At 37.9% G+C, this 21,963-nt stretch overlaps 1 protein-coding gene across 1 annotated transcript in view; it reads left to right on the forward strand.

The window, feature by feature from the left end:
* The window catches only part of PRDM6 (PR/SET domain 6), a 76,702-nt gene that overhangs the window by 52,215 nt on the left and 2,524 nt on the right, over nucleotides 1-21,963 (forward strand). The window contains exons 6-8 of the mRNA XM_079331604.1: nucleotides 1,869-1,993; nucleotides 5,075-5,417; nucleotides 15,837-16,013. Coding sequence (XP_079187730.1) covers nucleotides 1,869-1,993; nucleotides 5,075-5,417; nucleotides 15,837-16,013 — 645 coding nt within the window. The remainder of the gene's footprint in view (nucleotides 1-1,868; nucleotides 1,994-5,074; nucleotides 5,418-15,836; nucleotides 16,014-21,963) is intronic.

The following is a 21,963-nucleotide window of genomic DNA, read 5'->3' on the forward strand; positions in this document are numbered from 1 at the left end:
CCCACAGACCACCCATTGCTCAAAAACAGTTCTGCTCTTTCAGCGGCAAAGTGTGTCATTTGGTTTTAGCACATTCATTTGCCGGGCTGCTGTGTTTATGTTAAGGGAAGCCAAACTGAGAGATGAAATGTTACAAGGGTGAAGTACAAAGTAGACTCAATTTTTCTCAAGTTAAGAGATGCCGGTAATTTATAGCGTGGCTCCGATTCTCATTTTTATGTAACGGTGGAAAGAATTAACAAATGCAAAGCCCTGGGAAGAACGAGAGAGAAAAGAAGAGGAGGAGAAGGAGGAGGAGGGAAGATGAAGGGGAGACACAAAGGGGAGAGTTTTTGTCAGATATTCATAGAAGGCTAAGAAAACCGTTCTGCTTAGCTAGCAGTGCCCTCCTGAGACAGGGTGGCAGTAAGCGAGGAAAATAACAAGATAAATGAAATTTTTGCAGCTGCTAGTAAAATATTGAGAATCTGCACTTTTTTATTGATCTTTATGATCCTGTTGCCAAGAGCCACTTTGCGGTGACAAAATATGTTGACAAGTGCATATCTCACTGCCATGAAAAATGTGGTAGAAGATTCTCCTTATGTCTGCAGTGTTATACAAGGAACAAATTGCATTGCTACAGCCAATTCTTTATAGAAAGTCTAAATTTAAGGCCTACCAACCCTAAACACTTTTATCTTGAACTTCAGAATAATGTTTGTAGCCATTCTTCACTCAGAAAACTGGTTGAGGCCTAACTTCTCTTTCTTTTTTTTTTTTTTTTCTTTTTTTTTTTGTCTATAGATGTTTTTCTGCCTTACATAAGCTGTTATAAAAAATGGTCATTTCTTGGTACTTTGACTGTATCACTTTGGTATGTAATCCTTCAGCAAGAGTGGACTGTTCTTCTTGTATATATTGAATTTCTATCCATCTCACGGGAGTGTGTTTTACTGTTCCATGTGAAGCGTAAGGGAAAAGAGCCACTGCAAACTGATAACATTTGCCTTTTATCTTGTGCCTGATTCTAATCTTCCACAGTTTTTGCTGCCATGTAAATGTCTTAACTGCAGAAGTATCAATTTGAAGCTATTTACATCAGTGCAACATCAAGATAAGACTCTTGTTTTTATGCTAAAGACATTAGGATTTTTCTCTTTCCCCACCCTCAATTCCCACTTCAGTGGTCTAGAAATACCCAGTCTTTTCTCACAGGAATAATGAGATATCACACTTATGGTGACACTGATTTATACATACTAAATCATTGGCACTGGCCTCATGTTCTGTATAGGGGAAGATTTTAGCGCTGCATGATTAATTAACCCAAATTTTTTATTTCCCCTAAGTCAAAATCTGTTTTTCTCAACAACCCAAGATCTCTCTTTTGATGGTATATTAGTGCCATGAAAGGTCTTGCTAAATAAACTTGTTCACATAAAAGAGCTGTTGTCTATTTACCCTAAAATAGGTTAACTTCACCTTAGATGACAAATACAAAGCTGCTTAAATGGCTGGACTTGCTGTTCTGTGTACACCTCTCAGGTGGTTACACTGTATAAGCAAAAGTGCCATTCTAAAATACCCCAGAAACAGACACTGCAAGAAAATACCTGTATTTTTGTTGTATCTTGGTCCTTCTAAAACCTTTGCTTTTAAGATATGCTGGATACAACTTAATGTTGTTAATCCATAATGTTGTTAGCCTGTGCTACAGGAGCAAAGTCCTTCTCCACAGATTTGGTTTTAAAACAATCAGTAAGTTATTCAATTAGTTATCTGCAGAAATGCTTCCAATACAATGAATTTCTACTGTAATATCATGTACTATAAGATGAGAATGCTCTATTGCTAAATCATGCAATGTTTTCTTTTTTCTTGATTAGGTCAAACATATTCTACCGGGCTTGTATAGATATCCCCAGGGGCACTGAGCTGTTAGTGTGGTACAATGACAGCTACACATCTTTCTTTGGAATCCCTCTCCAGTGCATTGCACAAGACGAAAATTGTAAGTTCTTCCTTGCATTTCTACCTGTGTAAGCCATAATTCCTTTTTCATGCCTAATCAGATATATCATAGAGTGTTGTAGTGGAGGCTCTGTCCCTGGAAGTTCCGCATCAGTCTGGATGAAGCCTTGAGCAACCTGCTCTGGGGGTGTCCCTGCCCATGGCAGTGGAGCTGGAACTACATGTTTTTTAAGGCCCCTTCCAATTAAAACTATAAATGATTAATTAATCTATTGTAAACAAGTTTGTTTGGTTCTCCTCATTGTTACCAGACCTATCACAAAACACTCTCCTGCCAAAACAGTAATGCATTGCAAGCCCATAGGGCCTCTGTTGGTGATTCCTTTTTCTATTACCTCTGAGTATGTTGAGAAAAGCTTTGGCTGGCTGATTTAAGAGGATAGATCCTTGTGGTTAGGCATTAAAACCTACTTTAAAAAATACCAACAGACTGTAAGTACCCTGAGACGACAATAAATCTCAATTCTATCCTGACCATCCCCATTTTCATCCATTCTTTTACCTGTTCTCAACATTTTATTCCTAGTTTGCTAGGAATCCTCACAAAATTAAGTGTGCATGGTTACTTAAAGTACAGGCAAAATCTAGTGCTGGATACCTTTGTCTGTAATAGAATGGGTGATCCAGGCACATCCTTCCATTTTACTGCTTGTGTGTGAGACTTGTTAGAGCTCGTATCCATTTTGGTGACTATATGTGTCTATGAAGTGGAAGAAAACAATAATGGACTCCTTGACTCTGTGACTGCCCACACTTTGTAAATTACTTCAACTGCATACTCTAAGAGGATGAACTGCTAGGAGGAACTAGTTAGTGTCTTGTAGCAACTTCAATACTGAAATGTGCAGCAATTAAACAGCAAGATTGCTGGGATTAATCTTTTGGAAATAAATATCCTTTCCATCTTGAGTTTTCAAGTCTGTTTGACTTGAAAAAAATTTTAAAAAAATTTAGTTATTGTCAGAAATATTTGCTGATGAAAGGTATGCTCTGCAGTGTACAATATAGAAATATTATTTTTTTCTTTCAGGGACCAAAGACTACAAAAATTTTATTTGGAAAGAAAAACATTATGGCTAAAATCTGTAAATATTGTCTCTTGCTATTTTTCTGTGAGACAAACTAGAGCTTCATCCACAGAGATATTGACATGAGTAGATGAAATTAGTCTCTGACTATGGAGCCAGCTGCAAAATGGCATAGGACTTAAGTTCCACTTAAACTCCCAGAATGTACCTTCTGCTTATCTTCTGCAGAGGGGTATTTTCAACAGCACAAGTTCTGCCTGTGTTCCTTAGGTCTCCAGGAGCCTGATCTCATTGCTTCTGTGAACTCTTATGAGTACAATTTAAAGAAAAGAAGGGAAAAAAGTGATTTCTGTCTTCTGACTATATAGAGGCAAAATTATAGTATACAACTTGCTCCTGGTACTGAAGAGACATAGAAGATGCATTATGCATCTGGAAACTTGTGCTAGACAGCTCCATGGATGTATCTCTACTTAGAAATCAGGTTCTCAGATACTACTAAAAAGAATAGATTAGGAAAGACCTCAACTGACATAAATTAAATATCTTGAAATAATATAATATTGGAATTTTTATCATTGGTCATAGATACTAAAATACAACTCTAAAGCAACTGGCAGGATTTAAAATATTACCAAATCTTAATTTGTAGTTGTTTTGATTTTTTATTTTTTGTTTGCTTTTGTCTGTTTGTTTGGTTGGGGGTTTTTTTGTGTGTATTAAATAATGTTGGCTGATTCCAGCTTACAAATGCAATTTCTCATGTTTGCTCTTAGAAATCTATAATCATGGCTTACCAAAACAGAGCTGTAGTTTCTAATAATAAGTTTAAATACATGCTATGTACCTACTGGTAGATATAAACAGTTTGTAATTAAATTGGTGTAGACTTATATGTATATAGACTTATATGTATATAATGTATTTAATTAAAAACTTCCATTAAAATATGAGCTCATGAGCCTGAGTGTGCCAAAATTAGTAAGCATTAGAAGTTATTTGGTCCAGGTGGCCTAAATTATGTTTATTTTTACCTTGTGGTGCAAACTTTTGTCAGCTGACTATTTTTCCAAAGGACCTTTGCCTCATTCACTGTATCATCTACATGGTTCTCAAGGTGTGAGGCAACTGTTCAATTTCTTCTAGTTGCTTGACCTCCTGTCTTTCATATCACAAAGCATTCAGATTCAGCACTAAATCACTTCTTTGTGAAAAGCATATTGCATTTGTTGCTGAAATATCTGAGTGCCTCATAAGACAGAGTTAATTGATGATCATATGGGTAGAAATAATTTTCATGGGACTTTAAAACATTTTTATGCCTGTTTTGTAGGTGGAAAACTGAAGCACAAAGATCTCTCTGCCTGCACATTGCAGTGTTTTATGGTGACCTACCTGCTATTAACCTCAGGCATGATACAAGATACATGATGAAGTCCCTGGCTTCTTACTGCATTGGCAGTGTGACTATTTGTGGGATGTAATAGTAAAATATCCTAAGAGTCTACCCTTTCATAGGATAAAGGAACTATTGCTGCAGTAGTTATTTAATCCCTGTTGTATCTCAAGCAGTGTCCAAGCAGGGATTTTTTTTCTCCATGTTCTCAAAATCCACGCTTGTCTGTGATATAGCAGTCAGACATGCTGACTGCAACATGCAGAGTCAGGGTATCACAAGTGGTGCAGCTTTTTCCTTCAGATGACAATCCCATGGTGTAATAAATACATATCACAGTCAGGGTTCTCTGGGTCCTTTCTCAGTCACTCCCTTGCATGAATTTTCATTTCTGTGTCACAGAATCAGCACCATCCATTTAGATCACTGTCTCGTTCAAGCCCTTCTTTTCTTTTTTTTTTTCCCTTTCCCCCCCCCTTTTTTTTTCCTTTTTTTGGGGTACATCGTTAAAATAAAATAGTTTCGTTGTAGTGTCAAGAAAATGGGTATTGATTTTTTTTTTTGGTGTCTCCCAAAATTGTATTAGTTTTGAAAAGGCATAAAAAGGATCTTATCTACTTTTCTTGTTTTCTCCCAGTGAATGTCCCTTCGACTGTAATGGAGGCCATGTCCAGACAAGACACCCTACAGCCATTTAATAAAAGTAGCAAACTATCCCCTGCCACTCCACAGCGATCCGTAGTATTTCCACAGACTCCGTGTAGCAGAAATTTTTCTCTCCTGGATAAGTCTGGGTCCATCGAGTCAGGATTTAACCAGATCAGTGTCAAAAACCAACGAGTTCTTGCAAGCCCAACTTCAACAAGCCAACTAAATTCTGAGTTCAGTGACTGGCATCTTTGGAAATGTGGGCAATGCTTTAAGACTTTCACCCAGCGGATCCTCTTACAGATGCATGTGTGTACACAGAACCCCGACAGGTAAAGCCCAGGCTCTCTTTATTTCTGTATCTACTGATAGCCAGATCCACTGCTTTCTTCTTTTATCAAGCTGTTATCATTTTCAAAACCAAACCATTATTATGAGGAGCCTGTATGACATAATTCATCTGCAGCTGCGTGAAATAAGCTGATAAAAACTATTGCTTGCCTTCACTATTTATAAAAGCATTCGGTGCCTAAATGTGCAGATAAAAGGAAATAGCTAAGGATATAATCTTGGTTTTAGAATGGTTTGGTACATCTGATGGAGGCAACAAAATAGAATGAAAATTTATGAATATCATAGTTGGAAAAAATGAGGTCAAGATAATTAAAAGTCTCTCTGTCTTCCAGAGATAATCTAACTTGCTGCTCAGTGGCTGTCACAGTCATTTCAGGGTTCACCTATAGTGTGCAATGCGTATGAACTTAATTAAGTACTAAGAGGTAATGAATTGGAATTTTTTGCTTAGTACTATTTTTCTTCATAGCATGCAAACCCATAAATCGTACAAAGCTGTCAAAAGGAAATACCTACTCCACCAGTGATGTGGAGGAAAACAGATGCCACTTATTCAATAAACTAATATCCACACAGAAGAAAAATGTTGACTAGATACCTCAGAGTCAAAGTTGGTTTGAAAGTTTGTCAATACAGAATTTTATGGCTGTGAACTGAGGATGAAATTTAGCTGAACAAGTGAATTAAAATTTCAGGTACTCTGACCGGTGGCACAGTAAATATAATGGAACCATTATTTATGAATCAAAGCTGGTTTATTTGACAATTTTGATAGCTGGCAGGACAAAAGACAAAAATCAAATTAATTCAATAAAAAAGGCTGCCCATGTTTTGTCTCTTCTTCAGCTGTGAAGATTTGAGCAGAACAGCTGAATCCCTGGAATGTAGTTCTAAAAGCAGCATTTGATTGTGAATTGCACTTAACAAAACACTATTAAAAAATAACAAAGAGTGAGTCTGTGCATGTGTTTGTGTGCATGTCTATGTCTCTTTGTGTACTTTGTGTACTATCTACATGTATGCATATGGTTGTGTGATTCTGTGGATATGGAGGGAGTAAGTCCATTTTTCCAGAAGAAATATCAAGCATGTAAGAGGCTAATTAGGTCCCAAGCTAATATTAATAGAAATTAAATAACTGATAACGTTGTGAATGCAAACAAGCCCTTTCAAGACTTTTCTGGGTTTTATGCTTGCCTCAGCAGAAAAAAAAGCCTTGCTAAGGAAGCTGTAGGACAAAATCAGTAATTTAATATGTAATAGAATATTTAATAGAATATTGGTCCTGAAAAGTCCCCTCTCCTACATATCACAGACTTTTGTGCTTACAGCATCCTGAGCATACTGTAAAGCATAAAATGGTACAGCCATCTGGAAGAGTATTGAGACTGGAAAAGGCATGTTGTGATGCCCTCCATATACTTTTTCAGTGATTCATCCAGTCAGGTGTGACACCTGGATTTCATCCTTTACTTGAACCTGTATCTTCTTTATGAAGAAACAAGTTGCAGATAACAGTTAGTGCAAGGAGAGTCTCTCTTAATGGCAGTATTCTTCACTCTAAGTGACTGCTAAATACTCATTTTGTCAGAGAAAGAAAATGAGGATAAGTCTGTCTTACCATTATATCTTTCATCTTGGACGTGGGAGATTAATTTTTTAAAATTAATTTTATTTCTTTTTATTTATTCCCTCCTAAGCAGCTTGTGCCAAATATTGACTGAAACACAGACTGAATTTCTGATCTTTACTCTTAAAAGCAAACATTCTCGTTAATAGGGTGCTGATTCATGATGTCTTACCTCTCTGTCCCTCTTTTGCCTACCCAGCCTGCAGCTTTTTCAGGAAAGTCTGGAGGATTGTCAGCTCAAAATATCCCAGGGCATAGTAGGAAATCATCCTGCTATGGTTAAGGTCATTGCAATTCATTCTATGTTTGAAATTACCATGAATAACAGGTACTGTCCTAGGACCTGGTTTCTCATATCCCTGCTTAGAAATCATTAAAGTTTGAGTTTACATCACAGGAAACTTTTTGTGTTTAGCAGATACCAGTTATTTAGTGATGCAGTGTCTAGAAATAGTGGCCTTTGGTTTCTTAAACATACTACATTTTTCTAGATGATAAATTTTTACAGTGTTGTACAAAATTCCCAGGAAACATGAAATCACGGATTTGTGAAAGAATACCTGCTCACCAGCCCAAAGTACTGGATGCAACTCTCTGGTTTTTATTTTCTCAGTGACATCTCCAGCACGGTTCCAGCTGATAAACAACTCCACATTTGCTGTCAGCAGTCTGTGAGCACACAAGTCACTCACCTTTGATGTGACTGAAGCAGCAAGGCTGTTCCCCTTGTCTCTAGGAAACAGACTTTGGTCAATCTGTTCTGGCCTGGCACTTGTATTGCAGCAATGCTGTGCAGGGAATCCATGAATCCATGCAGAAATCCAACTCATGGTCTGAAATTTGAGAAAAGCAGACTACTTGAAGTTTGAGAAAACCAAAGACAATACAACAACTGAGATTAAGAAAACATCTAAATTATAGCAGACATAAAGCAGGCCACAATATACATAATTTCATGAAATAGTAAGAAATAAACTATCCCATTTAACTGGCAGATCACTTAATAAATAAAAATAATTTTAAAATATTGTGAATCCCAAATAGGAGAAATTATTAAAATAATCTGTTGTGCTTTTTCTTATATTTCAAGGTTAATATTTTAATTTAAAATAACTTTTAATTGTTTACTGCTGGTTTGGTTTTATACTTCTCCCTTTCCACCAAATTTTTTTCAGCTTGTTACATTTTGTAGGGCTTCTCTTTGAAATTAATGGTAATTGGACTTAAAGTGGGTATGGGAAGTGGAAATTCAAATCAGCAAAATCTTGAACTCAGGGACCTTCTGAATCTTTGAGACTTGTTTAAGCCTTGACCAGACAGAAGCAGTTTGAGAAGATATTTATGGAAATATATATTTTTAGGGTTTTTATTTGTTTATTTTGTTGGAGAGTTGATTTTTTAATACATACTTTTTATATTTATATATATATAAATTAAACAAAAAATTATTATTCCTTCCCTTCTGCTGCAGAAACTCATACCAATCCTGTTTGGAAGGCTCAAAAAGGGGGTAACCAAAACTCTTTATTACAATGAACAATTTTTACAGAAGTTGATATTGGGTTTTTTTAACAGTAACCACTTTTCTGATAATGGCAGCCTTTTTTAATGACATCATGCTTTCATATCACTATGATCACTAGATTCAGGGTAGTCTGGTGTTGAGGGAAACCAGAAGTCTTCAGTTCTCAAGAGTTCTGCGTGGCACATTTTCATGTACAACCTGTACATCTGTTTGATATATATATTCTCATTGATTGCCATGCATTCAAGCTGAGAATCTGAGGCAAAGCACACTCCTTAAATGTGTTCATGACTGATGGATTATGGGTGTGATCTGGCACACAAAATTCTTCTTTACTTAAAAGATACTATTACACTCATGTTTTGCAATATCACCTCTATATTAAATAGCAAACTTGTTTTGTTTTGTTTTGTTTTGTTTTCTTAAGAGCAAGTTGAAGTTACCAATTTAATAGATGTTTTTCTCTAAGATCATGGCTTAGTCCATTTTGTGTTTATATTTGCTTTATAGGTTCTGTATCTTTGACCTTGATGTCCTCTACAAGTCCACTAGTTGATTTGAACCTCTCCAAAACAGACTTAGAAAAAATATGTTTTGAGCAAGAGTTACCTATTTCTATTTATTGAGTATTGCTCAGTTAAAGTAAACTTCAAGCTGAATTTAATGCTGGTTCTTGCATGATCTTTTCATAAAGGTTTTCAAGTGCCCAGCACTCAGAGCTAATAACAATAACAGGTGTACAGAGCAACAACTCTCCCTGACAGAAGCTTGCAGATGCTCCAAGTGTGCTGGCTTTCTCATTTTGCTGAACATTTGTAGCAGATGATTGCAGAACTCCCATCAGGTCCATCTCTGCCACCCCTGCTGCTGTTTGGTGCCTGAGGTGCTCGGGACAGCAGCTGTGCTGCCCAAGGGGACACCAAGGCATCAGGGGATGTGGAGTCCAGAGCCAGTGAAGGTAGCTCTGCTGATGCTAGGGATGTTTCTGTGTGCAAGTCAGCAGTATCCTAAGGTGCCATTTTGTTCTCCAGCCTTAATTTGACTTGCTAGAGGAAGGCATTTCTCAAAAATACATTCCTATGAGAACAGCTGTGACCTAACTCTCTGACTGCAGCTGTGCTCTTAAAGCTGTGTTTGTATGGTCCTGGTCCTGAAAGCTGATGCTGGCCCCACTTCACCTGCCCTGTTTTTGGGCTGTGGTGTGGCAATCTGTGCCCTGTATCAATGAAAAATGCTGTCCAGGGTTCAAGGGAACCCTGTGTCCCACTCTCTGAGACTGTAACATCAATCACCTCTTCTAAGCCCAGGAGCATAGAGGAAGTCAGGCACAACCACCAGGATGGTGAGGATGAGTGGATGAAGGGGAAACTCCTGGATGAAATCAAAGACCAAAAGGAAGCCTTTAGAGGATGCAAGCATGGACATGTAACCTGGGAGATTTACAGACAAATTGTATAAGCAGTCAGGAATGCCCTTGGGAAAGCCAAAGCCCTTGTAGAATTAAATGTGGGCAGGGACATCTAGGAGAAAAAAATGTCTGTTGTTACATTGGTGGTAAAGGAAGACCAGGGAAATTGTGAGACCTCTCTAAAAGAAAGCAGGAGGTCTGTTGACCTGGGACATGGAAAAGACTGAGTCAATAACTTCACTGGCAAATGTTTCAGTCACACCACCCACATCACAGAGGGCAAAGGCAGGGACTGAGAGAACAAAGAGCTGCCAGCTGTAGAAGATCAGGCTGAAGACCATCTAAAGAACCAGAAGATATGCAAGCCCATGGGGGCTGGTGAGAAGCATGTGCACGTCCTGAGAGAAATGGTGGACTGAGTGGCTGAGCCACTGTCATATTTGAGAGGTTGTAGCAGTCTGGTGGAGTTCATGCTGATTCAAAGAGGGGTAACAAAACCTCCACTGTTAAAAAGAAAGACCTGGAGAGCTACAGGGCAGTGAGTTTCACCTTGGTACTTGGCAAGAGCATGAAGCAGATTCCCCTGGCAACTTGGTTAAGGAATATGGAGGATAATGTGATGACTGATGACAGCAATTCCATTAAGGGCAAATCATGCCTGACAAATTTGGTAGACTTCTACAACATTTATAGAGTTGGTAAACAAGGAACAGAGACTGAGGTTATCTACCTGTACCTGTGCAAAGTGTTTGCACACAGAAGCCTTGTCTCTGAAGTGAAGAGACAGATCTGGTGGTCAGATGTCTCAGTTGATTAGGAATTGGCTGGAAAGCTGCACTCAAAAGAGCTGTGGTCAATGACTCCATTTCCAGGTGGATACCAGGGATGTTCCCCAGGGGCTGCTATTTGCACTGATGCTATTCAGCACAACAGTGTTTGTTGGGACAGTGGTATCAAGTGCACCCTTGCACATGCTGGAAGGAAGGGATACCATCCAGAGTGACCTCATAATGAAATACAAAAAGAGCAAGTGAAAGGTGTTAAAAGTGGGTCAGGAGAACCCCAAGCACAAATACAGGCTGGATGGAGAATGGACTGAGAACATCCCGGAGGAGAAGGATTCGGAGGTGCTGGTGGATGAGAAACTGGACATGAACCAGATGTGCACTCCAGAAATCCAAACCTGTCCTGGGCTGTGTCAAAAGCAGCAAGGGCAGGAGATATTTGTCTCTTCTCTTCAACTCTTGTGAAACCCAACCTGGATGCATCCAGCTGGGATTGTTGCATCCTTGGAAACACCACCAGCACTGCATCCAGCTCTGGGCATTCCAACATAAGGATATGGATCTGCTAGAGAGAGTCCAGAGGACAATCCCAAAGAGGGTTGAAGACAGGTTGAGAGAGTTTGGGCTGTTCAGTGTAAGTAAAAGAAGGGCTCAGGGACACCTTATATGAGCTTTCCAGAGCCCACAGGGACCTGCAAGAAAGCTGGAGAGAGACTTCTTGTGAGGGCATTTAATGACAGAAAAAGAGACAATGGCTTTAGACTGAAAAAGTGTAAATTTAGATTGGGTGTAAGAAAGGAATTCTTTAGTGTGAGGGCAGTGAGACAGACTTGAAATTTTCCCAGAGAAGCTGTTGATGCCCCATCCTGGGAATGATCAAGGCCAAATAGGGCAGAGCCTTGAGTGACAGACATCCCTGTCCATAGCAAGAGGTTGGAAACAAGATGGTCATTAGGATCCCTTTCAAAATAGACCATTTTACAACTCTATGATCATGTTAGTTTTTCACTTCTTAGTCTTCAACAAGAGACAAAAAATATTTTCAATCACATGGCAGTCTCTCCTTTCAACAGGTGTTTTTCTTGCTCTTTCTGAGTGAAAATATTTTGTGCTATTTTGTCTCACTAGGCTGAAAGAATTTCAATGACAAAGTTACAAATATTCAGGAACTCCCTCTTACAAGCAATTTCTCTTCTAAGTTTTGAACTGGAATTAGATGTGCCCCTTGAAAAGATCAAATTCCCTTCTGAAGAGGCCACACTAAAAACCTATTCATCATAAAAGAAATAATTTGAAAATGGAGTGGAAAAATAATTATTGGATTTTTCAAGGTTCTAAAAATTCAAAGACTTCATAATTTATGATGTAGAAAATAAATTTATAATACTTAAATATACTTAGGAGTCAGAATTTGGAAAATATATTATTTTGGCAGAGATATAGTAAAAGACAAATAAAGCTATGTCAGTTTTCCTAAACAGAAATATAGAAAGAATTAATCTAAATGTATAACTGTCTCTCACTAAGTATTTCAGGTGAAATCATATGGATTTTTGTATTCCCTTAACATACTTTGAAAATGTTAGGGGTTCTAAATTCCCTGCCCAAAACATGAGTTTTGGTGAGGTTCAGTAAGCCTTATAGGGAATCCTAAGTTTTGTACTGGTCCCATACATGATGTAGTTTCACCCAGAAAAATATCAGCTGCAAAAGTAAGAAAATTTTAAGACAGGAAAAGACATCACCAAAGAGCAAAATCATTCAAGACGTTCTCTAGCTTACAGAGCTAAATTTATTCCTTGGTGTTTTCATTTTGAAAAATGTGTCTTTCACAACTTGGAAAAGCTCAAAGTATAAACCACCACAAATTCTGAAAACGATTATGTTAGAATTGCTTTTAGAATTTCAATTTAGATGGCCTGTCTTCCTATATAGCCATCACACAGCCAGAGACTGTAGGATTAGTGTCTCTAGAAAAAGATGATGAATTCTAAATGTCAGCAAGCCTAGATAGCCTATCAAGATGCATGGGATTAATAACAAAACTGTAACTTTTCCAGCACGAAAAATGTCTTCTGAGTAAGTAGATTTTCTTTCTTTAAGCTCAAAAAGAAAGATGTGGAGCTAAAAGCTCCCATGTAACTAGGTGTTTAATAAAAACATTAGAACTGCTTTTGATGATGGCTGTCAGAACATCACTCTCCTCTGCACATTGCTGTAATCAGTTTATCTTCTCTTAACTGCAAGTTATAATTATTATCTGATAAGATTTTAATTCACATGGATACTGTGAAGCACAATAAGAGTACTGGTTATTACATGTACTGGTTATTCCAAGGAAATGAGTTTCTCTGAACTGGGAGTGCATTCAGTCCAGCAGTGGATTTTTGAAAGTACAGCCTATGAAGACCAGCACTTCTGTCACTTTGCTGCTGCTGCTCCTTCTTTTCTGCAAAACTCTGTTACAACGAGGTCACCATCTTAATTCATTGTCCCAGTGCAGACAAAAGTGATGGCAGAAGACATAACTGCTACATCAAAGGCAGGCATGCTCTGCCCATGTCAATGTACTCACTGAACCGAGCACTGCTTGTGCTCAGTCCTTCAGCACCACTTTCATTTTTTTTGAAAAATAACGTATTGATTTTATTTTCTTCCAAGGAAAAAAAAAATCTGAGCACAGTAAAATGGTTACCAGAGAACAGAATAACTTTTGTACTTTTGTACTTCTTGAATGCAATTTTTTTTTTTGCTCTTTGAAAAATCCAAAAGTTGGCAGAAGTTGGCGTACTTAAATCTGCAGTTGTGCAAATTAGAGCATTTTAACATGTTATAGTATTTTACTGCATTTTTAGGCTCTCTTTTTAAAATGAATTTTACCCAATGTGTGTCATTTATATAAGCATTAAAAAAATTACTGATTTTAGTATTTATAAGAATTACTTGAGTATAAACTGGATAAATGCACCCTCAGCAAAGAGAAGGGTAATTTCTTTAACAATTTTTCTCCCAAGATGTGGATGAATCAGAAAAATGCAGTTGAAGCAATCCAACAATAGGTGATCTTCTACAGGGCTTATTTCCTTTAACATAAGCCAGTGAAATATATTCTGAGTATTATGTAAAAAAGACATTTGGTTTTGAGCCAATGAACCCATATTATTTGGTATCACAATGTTCACTTATATCTGGTTTGAAATTTTGACTGTTTACAGACAAATTACATTGTGAATTTTCACTGTGTTGAATTAATCACATTGATTTATTTATCACTTAAAAAAAAAGATTAATTGGTTTTATGTAGCATTGTATCATTTTTTGTGGTTGCTGTTAAAAATAGATAACCAGAGGCTAATAGATGTTAATGGTCTCCTTCACTATTAAAAAAAATCAATGTTTCTTTGATACGCAATATATTATTTCACTATTTTGTTTAAACACATTTGATTACTGCATTCACCAATTATCTCTGTTTTACCAACTCTTGAAATTTCATACCAAATTGATAAATATTTTCTCTACAAATTAACTTTGCACTCCAAGGAAGGTGAAAACTGGACATGTTATTACAGGTCTTCCAGTAAGAGAAACAGAGAAACACTTTCTTGTGATTTTTTGTGTTTTGTTGGGTTTTTAAAGTATTATTTTTTATATATATATATGTATGTATATCTTTTAGGGCCACATCATCTAAATTATCTTTCCACAGATTTTATACATTGCTTTCAAACTTGTTGGAGAGTGGTTAGATTTTCAAATGCAAGTAATTAAAATTGTAAGCTATCGAATTATTGATGAATACCGAGCTATTAATCAAGCTAAAAAATTCTACAATCAGGGTTCAGTGCTCTGAAGCACTGTAAAATAATAGTATTTGTGTTCAGTGATGCAAGTAGCCACAATTAAGCAGTTCACTTGACAAATGAGATAGTTCACTTTATTTTGCACTTAATTGAATTGTACATGCCTGGTCACCATTGTCTCTTTCCCTTTAGCTTTGGTTTCTAGCCATTTAAACATATACATTTATTATAGAGAGAGCAATTAAGCTGTGTTGGCCATTGGCTGTGGAAACGCAGACATCAAGAGTTAAAATGTTGTGTAGGATGAAAATCATTATTATCCCTCCAGAAAAAAAAATCTTCATTTTCTAAGCAAAAAGTCTGATAAGCATTCAGGACTCTGCTACTAACTTAAAACAAATGTGCAGTGGAAAAAAAAACCCTCATAGGATGTTGATATAAAGCCACTTTCATTGAAGAGAAATATATAGACATGTTTTCTTGGCATTTTATTTCAGTTAGCATTTCAGCAGACCAGTCTCACATTGATGTTTTGTACCCCCTTTTTCTGTGTTTGCAGTCTGCTTGTTATGATTCTGAATTTGTAACATATCAGTCAATTTTGTGTGTTTGTTTGTCATGTTTATTTTAGCAAGATGTGTTGTTGAAAATTGGGGTTCTGGGTTTCCTTTCAAGATCCCCATGAAAGGCATTTCCAGTCTGGATGGGAGAAAAGCATTAATGAAATGTAAAAATTTTCAACTGAAATAAGAAAACAGAAAGATAATTGCAATGCAGTGGTCCCTTTTTTCCAAGTCTCTTATTGAAATAGGTGATCTCTAAAAAAACTATGAGGAGTTTAATTGTGAATAGCTACAGAGTACAGATTGGACATACAAATAATCATCAGATGTGCATTTATAAGTAAGACTGCAGCAACAGACAGAGGATTTCACGAGTCCCTCAGCTCCAATGTGTTTGGATCTTTTATTTTGACTAAGGAGTACCGTGTTCAGAGAGAATTGAGGCAGACATTTAGTGTGCAGCACAGTTGGCTGCATTATGGTTCGTGGGCCCCACAGACTCTCAGTTAAATCCTGCCCAAGAGTTTCCCACTTGTTAAAAGATGATGGAGTTTTGGGTACGCGTCTCCCAAGCGAGGAGCACTCGCAGCTGCGTTTGGGCATTCCCGGGAGCTCCGTGCGCGTGGCCTGGCGCCCAGGCCAGCGGAAGGCACTGATGGCAGGCTGTCTGTGTTTCCACCCAGGCCCTACCAGTGTGGCCACTGCTCCCAGTCCTTCTCGCAGCCCTCGGAGCTGAGGAACCACGTGGTGACGCACTCCAGCGACAGGCCCTTCAAGTGCGGCTACTGCGGGCGCGCCTTCGCCGGCGCCACCACGCTCAACAACCACATCCGGACACACACCGGGGAAAAGCCCTTCAAGTGAGTACCGGGGCCAGCAGCTCTGGCCAGCTGAGATTAGGCAGGGAAATGCCTTGCTGCTGCTGCCTGCAGCATTGCCTGCGCTCGGCAGAGGCTCCCTGGAAGCCAGGGTCACTCCATGAGGTGAAACGGCTGGTGGTGCTGTTAGAATCGGAATTTATACAGGTTTGATTTTGGGTTTCTTGAAAGCCTTGCACAATTTTCTGATCTTTAACGATACCTTGATTGTCTTAATTAAGTGGCAAGCTGCTGCCAGGGAGCCGCAGCTGAAAATATGATCAAGACTGAGACAGGCCATGCTGTAAGAATATTAATATGATTCTTTGATGTCTATATGATGAGGTGGATGGAGCTTCACTTAAAAGTTAATTTTGCTCCAGTTGCATATGGGCAAAAAATATGCACCTTCTTTTAGTCTCAGAAACACTGGATAGAAAATGTCACTCTGACTTGTGGCATAAGTTTTGAAAGATCTTAGTAATAAATTGATAGTCTTCAGCTGTTCAAGATAGAAGAAAAAGAAAAGTCACCTAATAAAGTGATTTTACACTAAACAGACTTTGTTAATTTCTGAAATTTTAAATTATTGATATTAAAGCTAAGCACATACCTGTCTCAGAAATCTTCCAGCAGTGCTCATTTCCAGCCACAGTGCAGCTGATCCAGGTATGTTTTACCCTCTATTGTGCAAGACTCTGCCTACATGACAAGAAGTGTTCTCCAAAGCAGAACAAATATATCCCATACTTGTGTCTTTGCCTTGGCTGAACTGACAGGCTCAGAGTATGTGGCCACTGGAGCAATTCCACCTAATGTATTGATATCACTTCTTTTGGAAGCTTCCTGGATGTTCCTAGGAGGAAGGGGAATAGTGTATAAGAAGGTTTTTGTCTCTCTCAGTTCTCCGACTCCTGTCTGTTCTCTGTCTGCTTTTCTCTGTTTGTCTTTTTTTTTTTTTTTTTCCTTCTTTTGCCAAACTGTGCCTTTGATCTGGTTAATGTAAGGGAGCTCAGTGGTGGGGGCTGTCAGAACCACTCGTAACAGGCTGGACAGAGATACTGGAGAGCTCGCTTTGCCTCCATGTAAGGCTGGGAGGAAGCGTGGTCCCCATACATACATGTCTTTGCTGGGGGCAAGGGGACAGAGCCAGGAACAAAACGCTGCAGATCCACTACAGAAAAACCTGCATTACAGAAATAATTGCCAGGATAGTGTTGTAGGAAGCAAAACATGGAAACTCGGGACGTCTAAGTATCGACTTCTCTCGAGCCAGTCTGTTGAATGTCAGAGCCCACAGAAAGTGAGCCAAAAATGGTGTGAGAAATCAGATTGATTTTATCTAGTTGCTGTGTAAATAGATTTTAGTAATTACTGGAAGAGGTTTCCAGGTCAAAATGGAAAATAGATTTCGTTTAATGTTAAGGTGTTACTTATGTGTAACCTTGTTGACTCCACTTAATTTTTTTCCTTAACATCCTGTTTTTGTCATGTTTCCAATAGATCTGCTGTTTTGCCCCATTTAGAGTCATTATTTTTCCCCTTTGGTTAACTAATTTTTTTACCCTTTTCCAAAATGGCCTTGATTACAGCACCATTTCATTTGTGAAGGAGCTTAATGTATGTAGTACAACCAACCAGAGGTCTGGGATTTGTTTGTTTGTGTTCTGCTTTGTTTTTTGTTCTGTTTTGTTTTGTTTTGTTTTGTTTTACCCTGGTCGTGTGGAAGCATATAAGTATTCTAGGGTGTATCTGACTACTCCTTAAGTTACAGGACAGTGTGAAAAAAAAAAAAAAGTATATGCTTTGTACTGATTCTTTATGATGTATGGCATAATTTCTCTTGTGCAAGATCTTCCTTCAGTTTCTTCCTTACACACAAGAAACAGTAGTACTATTTTCTCTCTGGAAGGCTTGTTGAAATATTTGCAGTAAGCTGACTAGGAACTTCATGTGAAGCTAAAACTGGAGCTGCAGATCTTCCCATCCCTGCTAGTCAGATAAGAGGACACACAAGCCTTGATCCTGCAAGCTGTTCAAAAGGACACATTTGTCTCATGCAGGACTGCTTGCATTTGAGAGAGGAGTGGTAGAAAACTTATCCAGAAATCAATCTATTATCTCTGATGGAGGAAAAAGAGAGAGCTGCAGCTCATCTAGATGTCTCTTAACAGTTCATACCCTCCTTTGGAGAAGGAGTGCACAAGATCTGGTATTAAGAAAGTTCAGGGAAAAGCCCCCACCAAATTCTATTAAGCAAGAACATAAATAGAACATAAATAGAACAAACAAAATTTCTGTCTCTTGATCATGCAATTTAGATTTGAAATGTTTGTTTATGAAGGAATTTTGAGTGTACACTTACAAAAACAAAAACAAAAAAAACCCCAAAAAACAACCAAGATGGAAAAGTCCAATGAGATAGTATTTCTGTACCTCAGGGAAGTTTGTATTTGTGATGATGTACATATTTCTTTTAAATAATATTTTTAATATTAGAAAGAATTGCCATGCAAGAATAATGATAAATTTCATAAATTTTAGCTAATTTAATTTTTAAAAATAGCAGGTATAATTTAAAAAGTATTACTAAGTTCAGTTTTAAAAATGCTTTTGCTGTGAATGTAATCTCATGATTTCTAATGCAGTAGGCAGCTATGTTCATAAGTGGTATATAAACAAATTACAGTGAGCATGGATTAAGTCAGCAATGTTAAACACTAAGCATGTTTGTATGCATATTATTTCCAGAAGTTGGCTTTAAAAATGGCAAACATATGGTCCCAGTATTTTAAAAAATATTTCAGATTAATTGTTTTGTAAGAGGACGTTTGGGATTGGTTAAAAAGCTTTTTCTGTGAGAGGGCATTTTCTTTGTAGGTCCCTGGTAAATTTGGATGTATGGTGGAAGACTTTTCTATTTGCTTTTCATTAAGATAACAATGCTAAGTGAGGTTATCTGTAGTCAAAGCTTTAGCTGAATTTGACTTTTCATGTCATCACAAGCTATCAAGCCAGCCTGACCACTGTAAAGTTTTTGTGTATTCTTATCTTACTGAAGTCTCCACTATGGCTGCTAGTCTGGGAACAAAGATCTTAAGTAAATTAAAATGCTGGAGAAAAAGGAAAATTATTTGTCACCTCTATCCTCTTAAATTTTTCTCACCTCCTCCCTGTTTCCATTTCAGCAAAATTGAAAAATAGTGAAGGGACTTGCCTGCAGAATCACAGTTCTTATATTTAGGAGTCAACCCAAAAGAATTAAGAGGAAAGATTCTTTCAGCATACAATAGCTCACTGTTTTAACATCGTTTCTTACTGACATGCAAAGCTGAGGAGCATTCATTTTAGGCTGAATATGTATGTTGTACCTGCAGTGACATCTCAGTATTGTCAAGAGGTTCTCTTTGGTTGATAGTTTTTCTTGGATTTTTGATATCCTTCCAAAGGAGTTTATAATGAGTGAAATGTACTTGTTTAATGAAATCTTAAAATGCTTATTTTGAGAGTATCAAATTAATGCCTTTTCTCTAAAGTAGATCCTCAGCATTTTCTCTGTCCAAAGTCTTTCACAGAGGCTGACATAAACGTGCAAATTAAACCAATCCTCTCTATAATCCTCACTGTCAATGTTTTGAAAGCACTGTGAAGCAAACAAGCAGACCAGAAACAATGAGGACTATCTAAACAAAACCAGAAACCCCAGTCCTGTAGAAATATCCCAGAACTATTGGTGCACTTTGTGAACTTAAGAACAATCCTGTTTACCAGCTCCACCCAAGCAAACCATACCAGGAAGCCTTGTGGCAGAGTGAAGCCTTGAGGCTGAGGAGGTTGAGTGCTATAGTACATTGTTCCTCACAATTACAGTGTGCACATATATTGTAAAAGAAGGTAACATGGACCCGGTTTTCACTGATGGTATTTAATTGAGGGCTTTGGAATTGCTTTGGACCTAAATTCCATTCGAATGCCAGCAGATGGCCCTAAATGGAAATCAAATCGTGTATCAGTGTCATGAAGTGTAATTATTGCCAATATATGTATCTACAGTGCAGGCTTAGCCAAAATTTGGTATATCTAGTATTCAGGATTGGGCTCAGCCCCATGGTTGCTTGATGTGTATTGGTCACATGAGATTAGGACTCTTTTTCCTTTCTGACAATTTTGACTACTGTTCGACTTTCCAACACAATATTAAACATGTATGTGTTATGTTACAGGAATATGCACACAAAAACACACACATACTCACCAATCTCATGGACAGAGCTTATGAGAGTGGTTATTCTGCTGTGATGGGTTGGGAGAGAATGGTTAGTGGAGGGAGAGACTGACTGCCTAGAGTACATCACAGAAAAAAAGTACTCCTGCCCTTCCTCCCATTCCTACCTACTATGAGACAGTAATGCTGACTGCTGTGACACTATTATCTTCACCTTTTCTATCAGTTTGTATCCAGCAACAACCTCTCTGGACCCCATTGAAAAGAGGAATCAGGAGCCTAATACAGATCTCTGCCCATAAGCCAGGTACTTATGCAAACCTATGGTCCTGAAAGCACCACCCACACCATTTGGAAGTGCCTAGAAAATCCTAGAACCTTGGGGACTATCTGAAGGTTATCCAAGTACCAGTGAAAGACAGGAAAATTAAATGCCTTTCCAGAGGCTTCATTCTGACTTTTGCCCAAGACATCATAGTTTGACCAGCAGCAGCACTTGGCACCCACAGCCCTCCTGTTCATAAACAGTAGATGTTTGTATCAAAAGATCTATCCTTTTTCTGTTCTCTCTTTACTATTCTTCTTTCCTGTGCCTTTATGCCAGTGCATCAACGGGCAGAGCACTCCCACATGAGAAGAATCTTGTAGATAAAGGATAGGAAGTTGCATTTTAAAGAAACATGGTAAACCATGCCCTGCACTTTTTCACTAGCAGTGCAAGGTACTGAGTGAATGCCTGCCCAATTCTGGTCTCCCAGACAAGCTCCAGAAAGGGTAAGGAGGCCTGCCAAAGCAAATTATTTTAGTGGGTAACACTGTCTATAGACTTTATCTAAGTCACTAATGGTGCCTGGCATCCTGCTCCCTTGTATTTTGCTTATTTGGCCGGGCTCTGAAAATCAGGATTTGCCAAACCTGATTTTATAGGTTATTTTGCAACTGTATCACTTACAGCTTAGTTAGGCAAGGATGCAAGGCTCCTATTACTCATCAAGCAAAGTACTTGTCTTTGTAGATATCAAAATAACAAAACTATCAAGTTCAAGTAGATGGTAATATCTCACACAGACTAAGTTAAACCCCCAGCCTTAAAATTGATTATGATGCCTCTGTGATAGATATATATGTATGTATATAAAAATAATACAATAATTTGCAAGTTTGTCAGGCAATGAAAGGTAGTATATTTTGACACACTAATCCAGTAAGTAATCAGTTTTCTAATAAACAATCAGCAGTGCACTAATGTGTCATCAGCACTTCAGGAGCTCTGGAGAGTGGATGATCTGCACATAGACTTTAATGAATACCCCAAAAATCATTAAGTAATCAATACTTCTGAGTTATTTTCATTGAGCTGATAGGTCTGATACATTAAAGCTGACATTTTACATTTGTCAAGATCACAGTGCAGTTTTTAACAGTGGCATAGGATGCTAAAAATATTCCATGAAAGACAATCAAGGAAATACAACTTTAAAGTGTTGACATTTTAGATTGGTACAGTAACCTGGATGAATGACTCTCTAATGTCTGTGCTAAATAGTCCTGATAAAGAAGAACCTTATCACTAAATTATTAATGTGAAGAGTACCCACAATTATAAATATGTGTAAAAATCTTTTTTTTAAAGCAGATTCCAGACAGTTCACTTTCTAGCATTCACATCAGTGAATAGAGAAAGGTTAAAACGTATTCGCTGAGTCCATTGTATTCCTCACTTGTCCT

This window comes from Erithacus rubecula (genome assembly GCF_903797595.1).
Source record: "Erithacus rubecula genome assembly, contig: SUPER_Z_unloc_5, whole genome shotgun sequence".
In the NCBI taxonomy this organism is placed as follows: Eukaryota; Metazoa; Chordata; class Aves; order Passeriformes; family Muscicapidae; genus Erithacus; species Erithacus rubecula.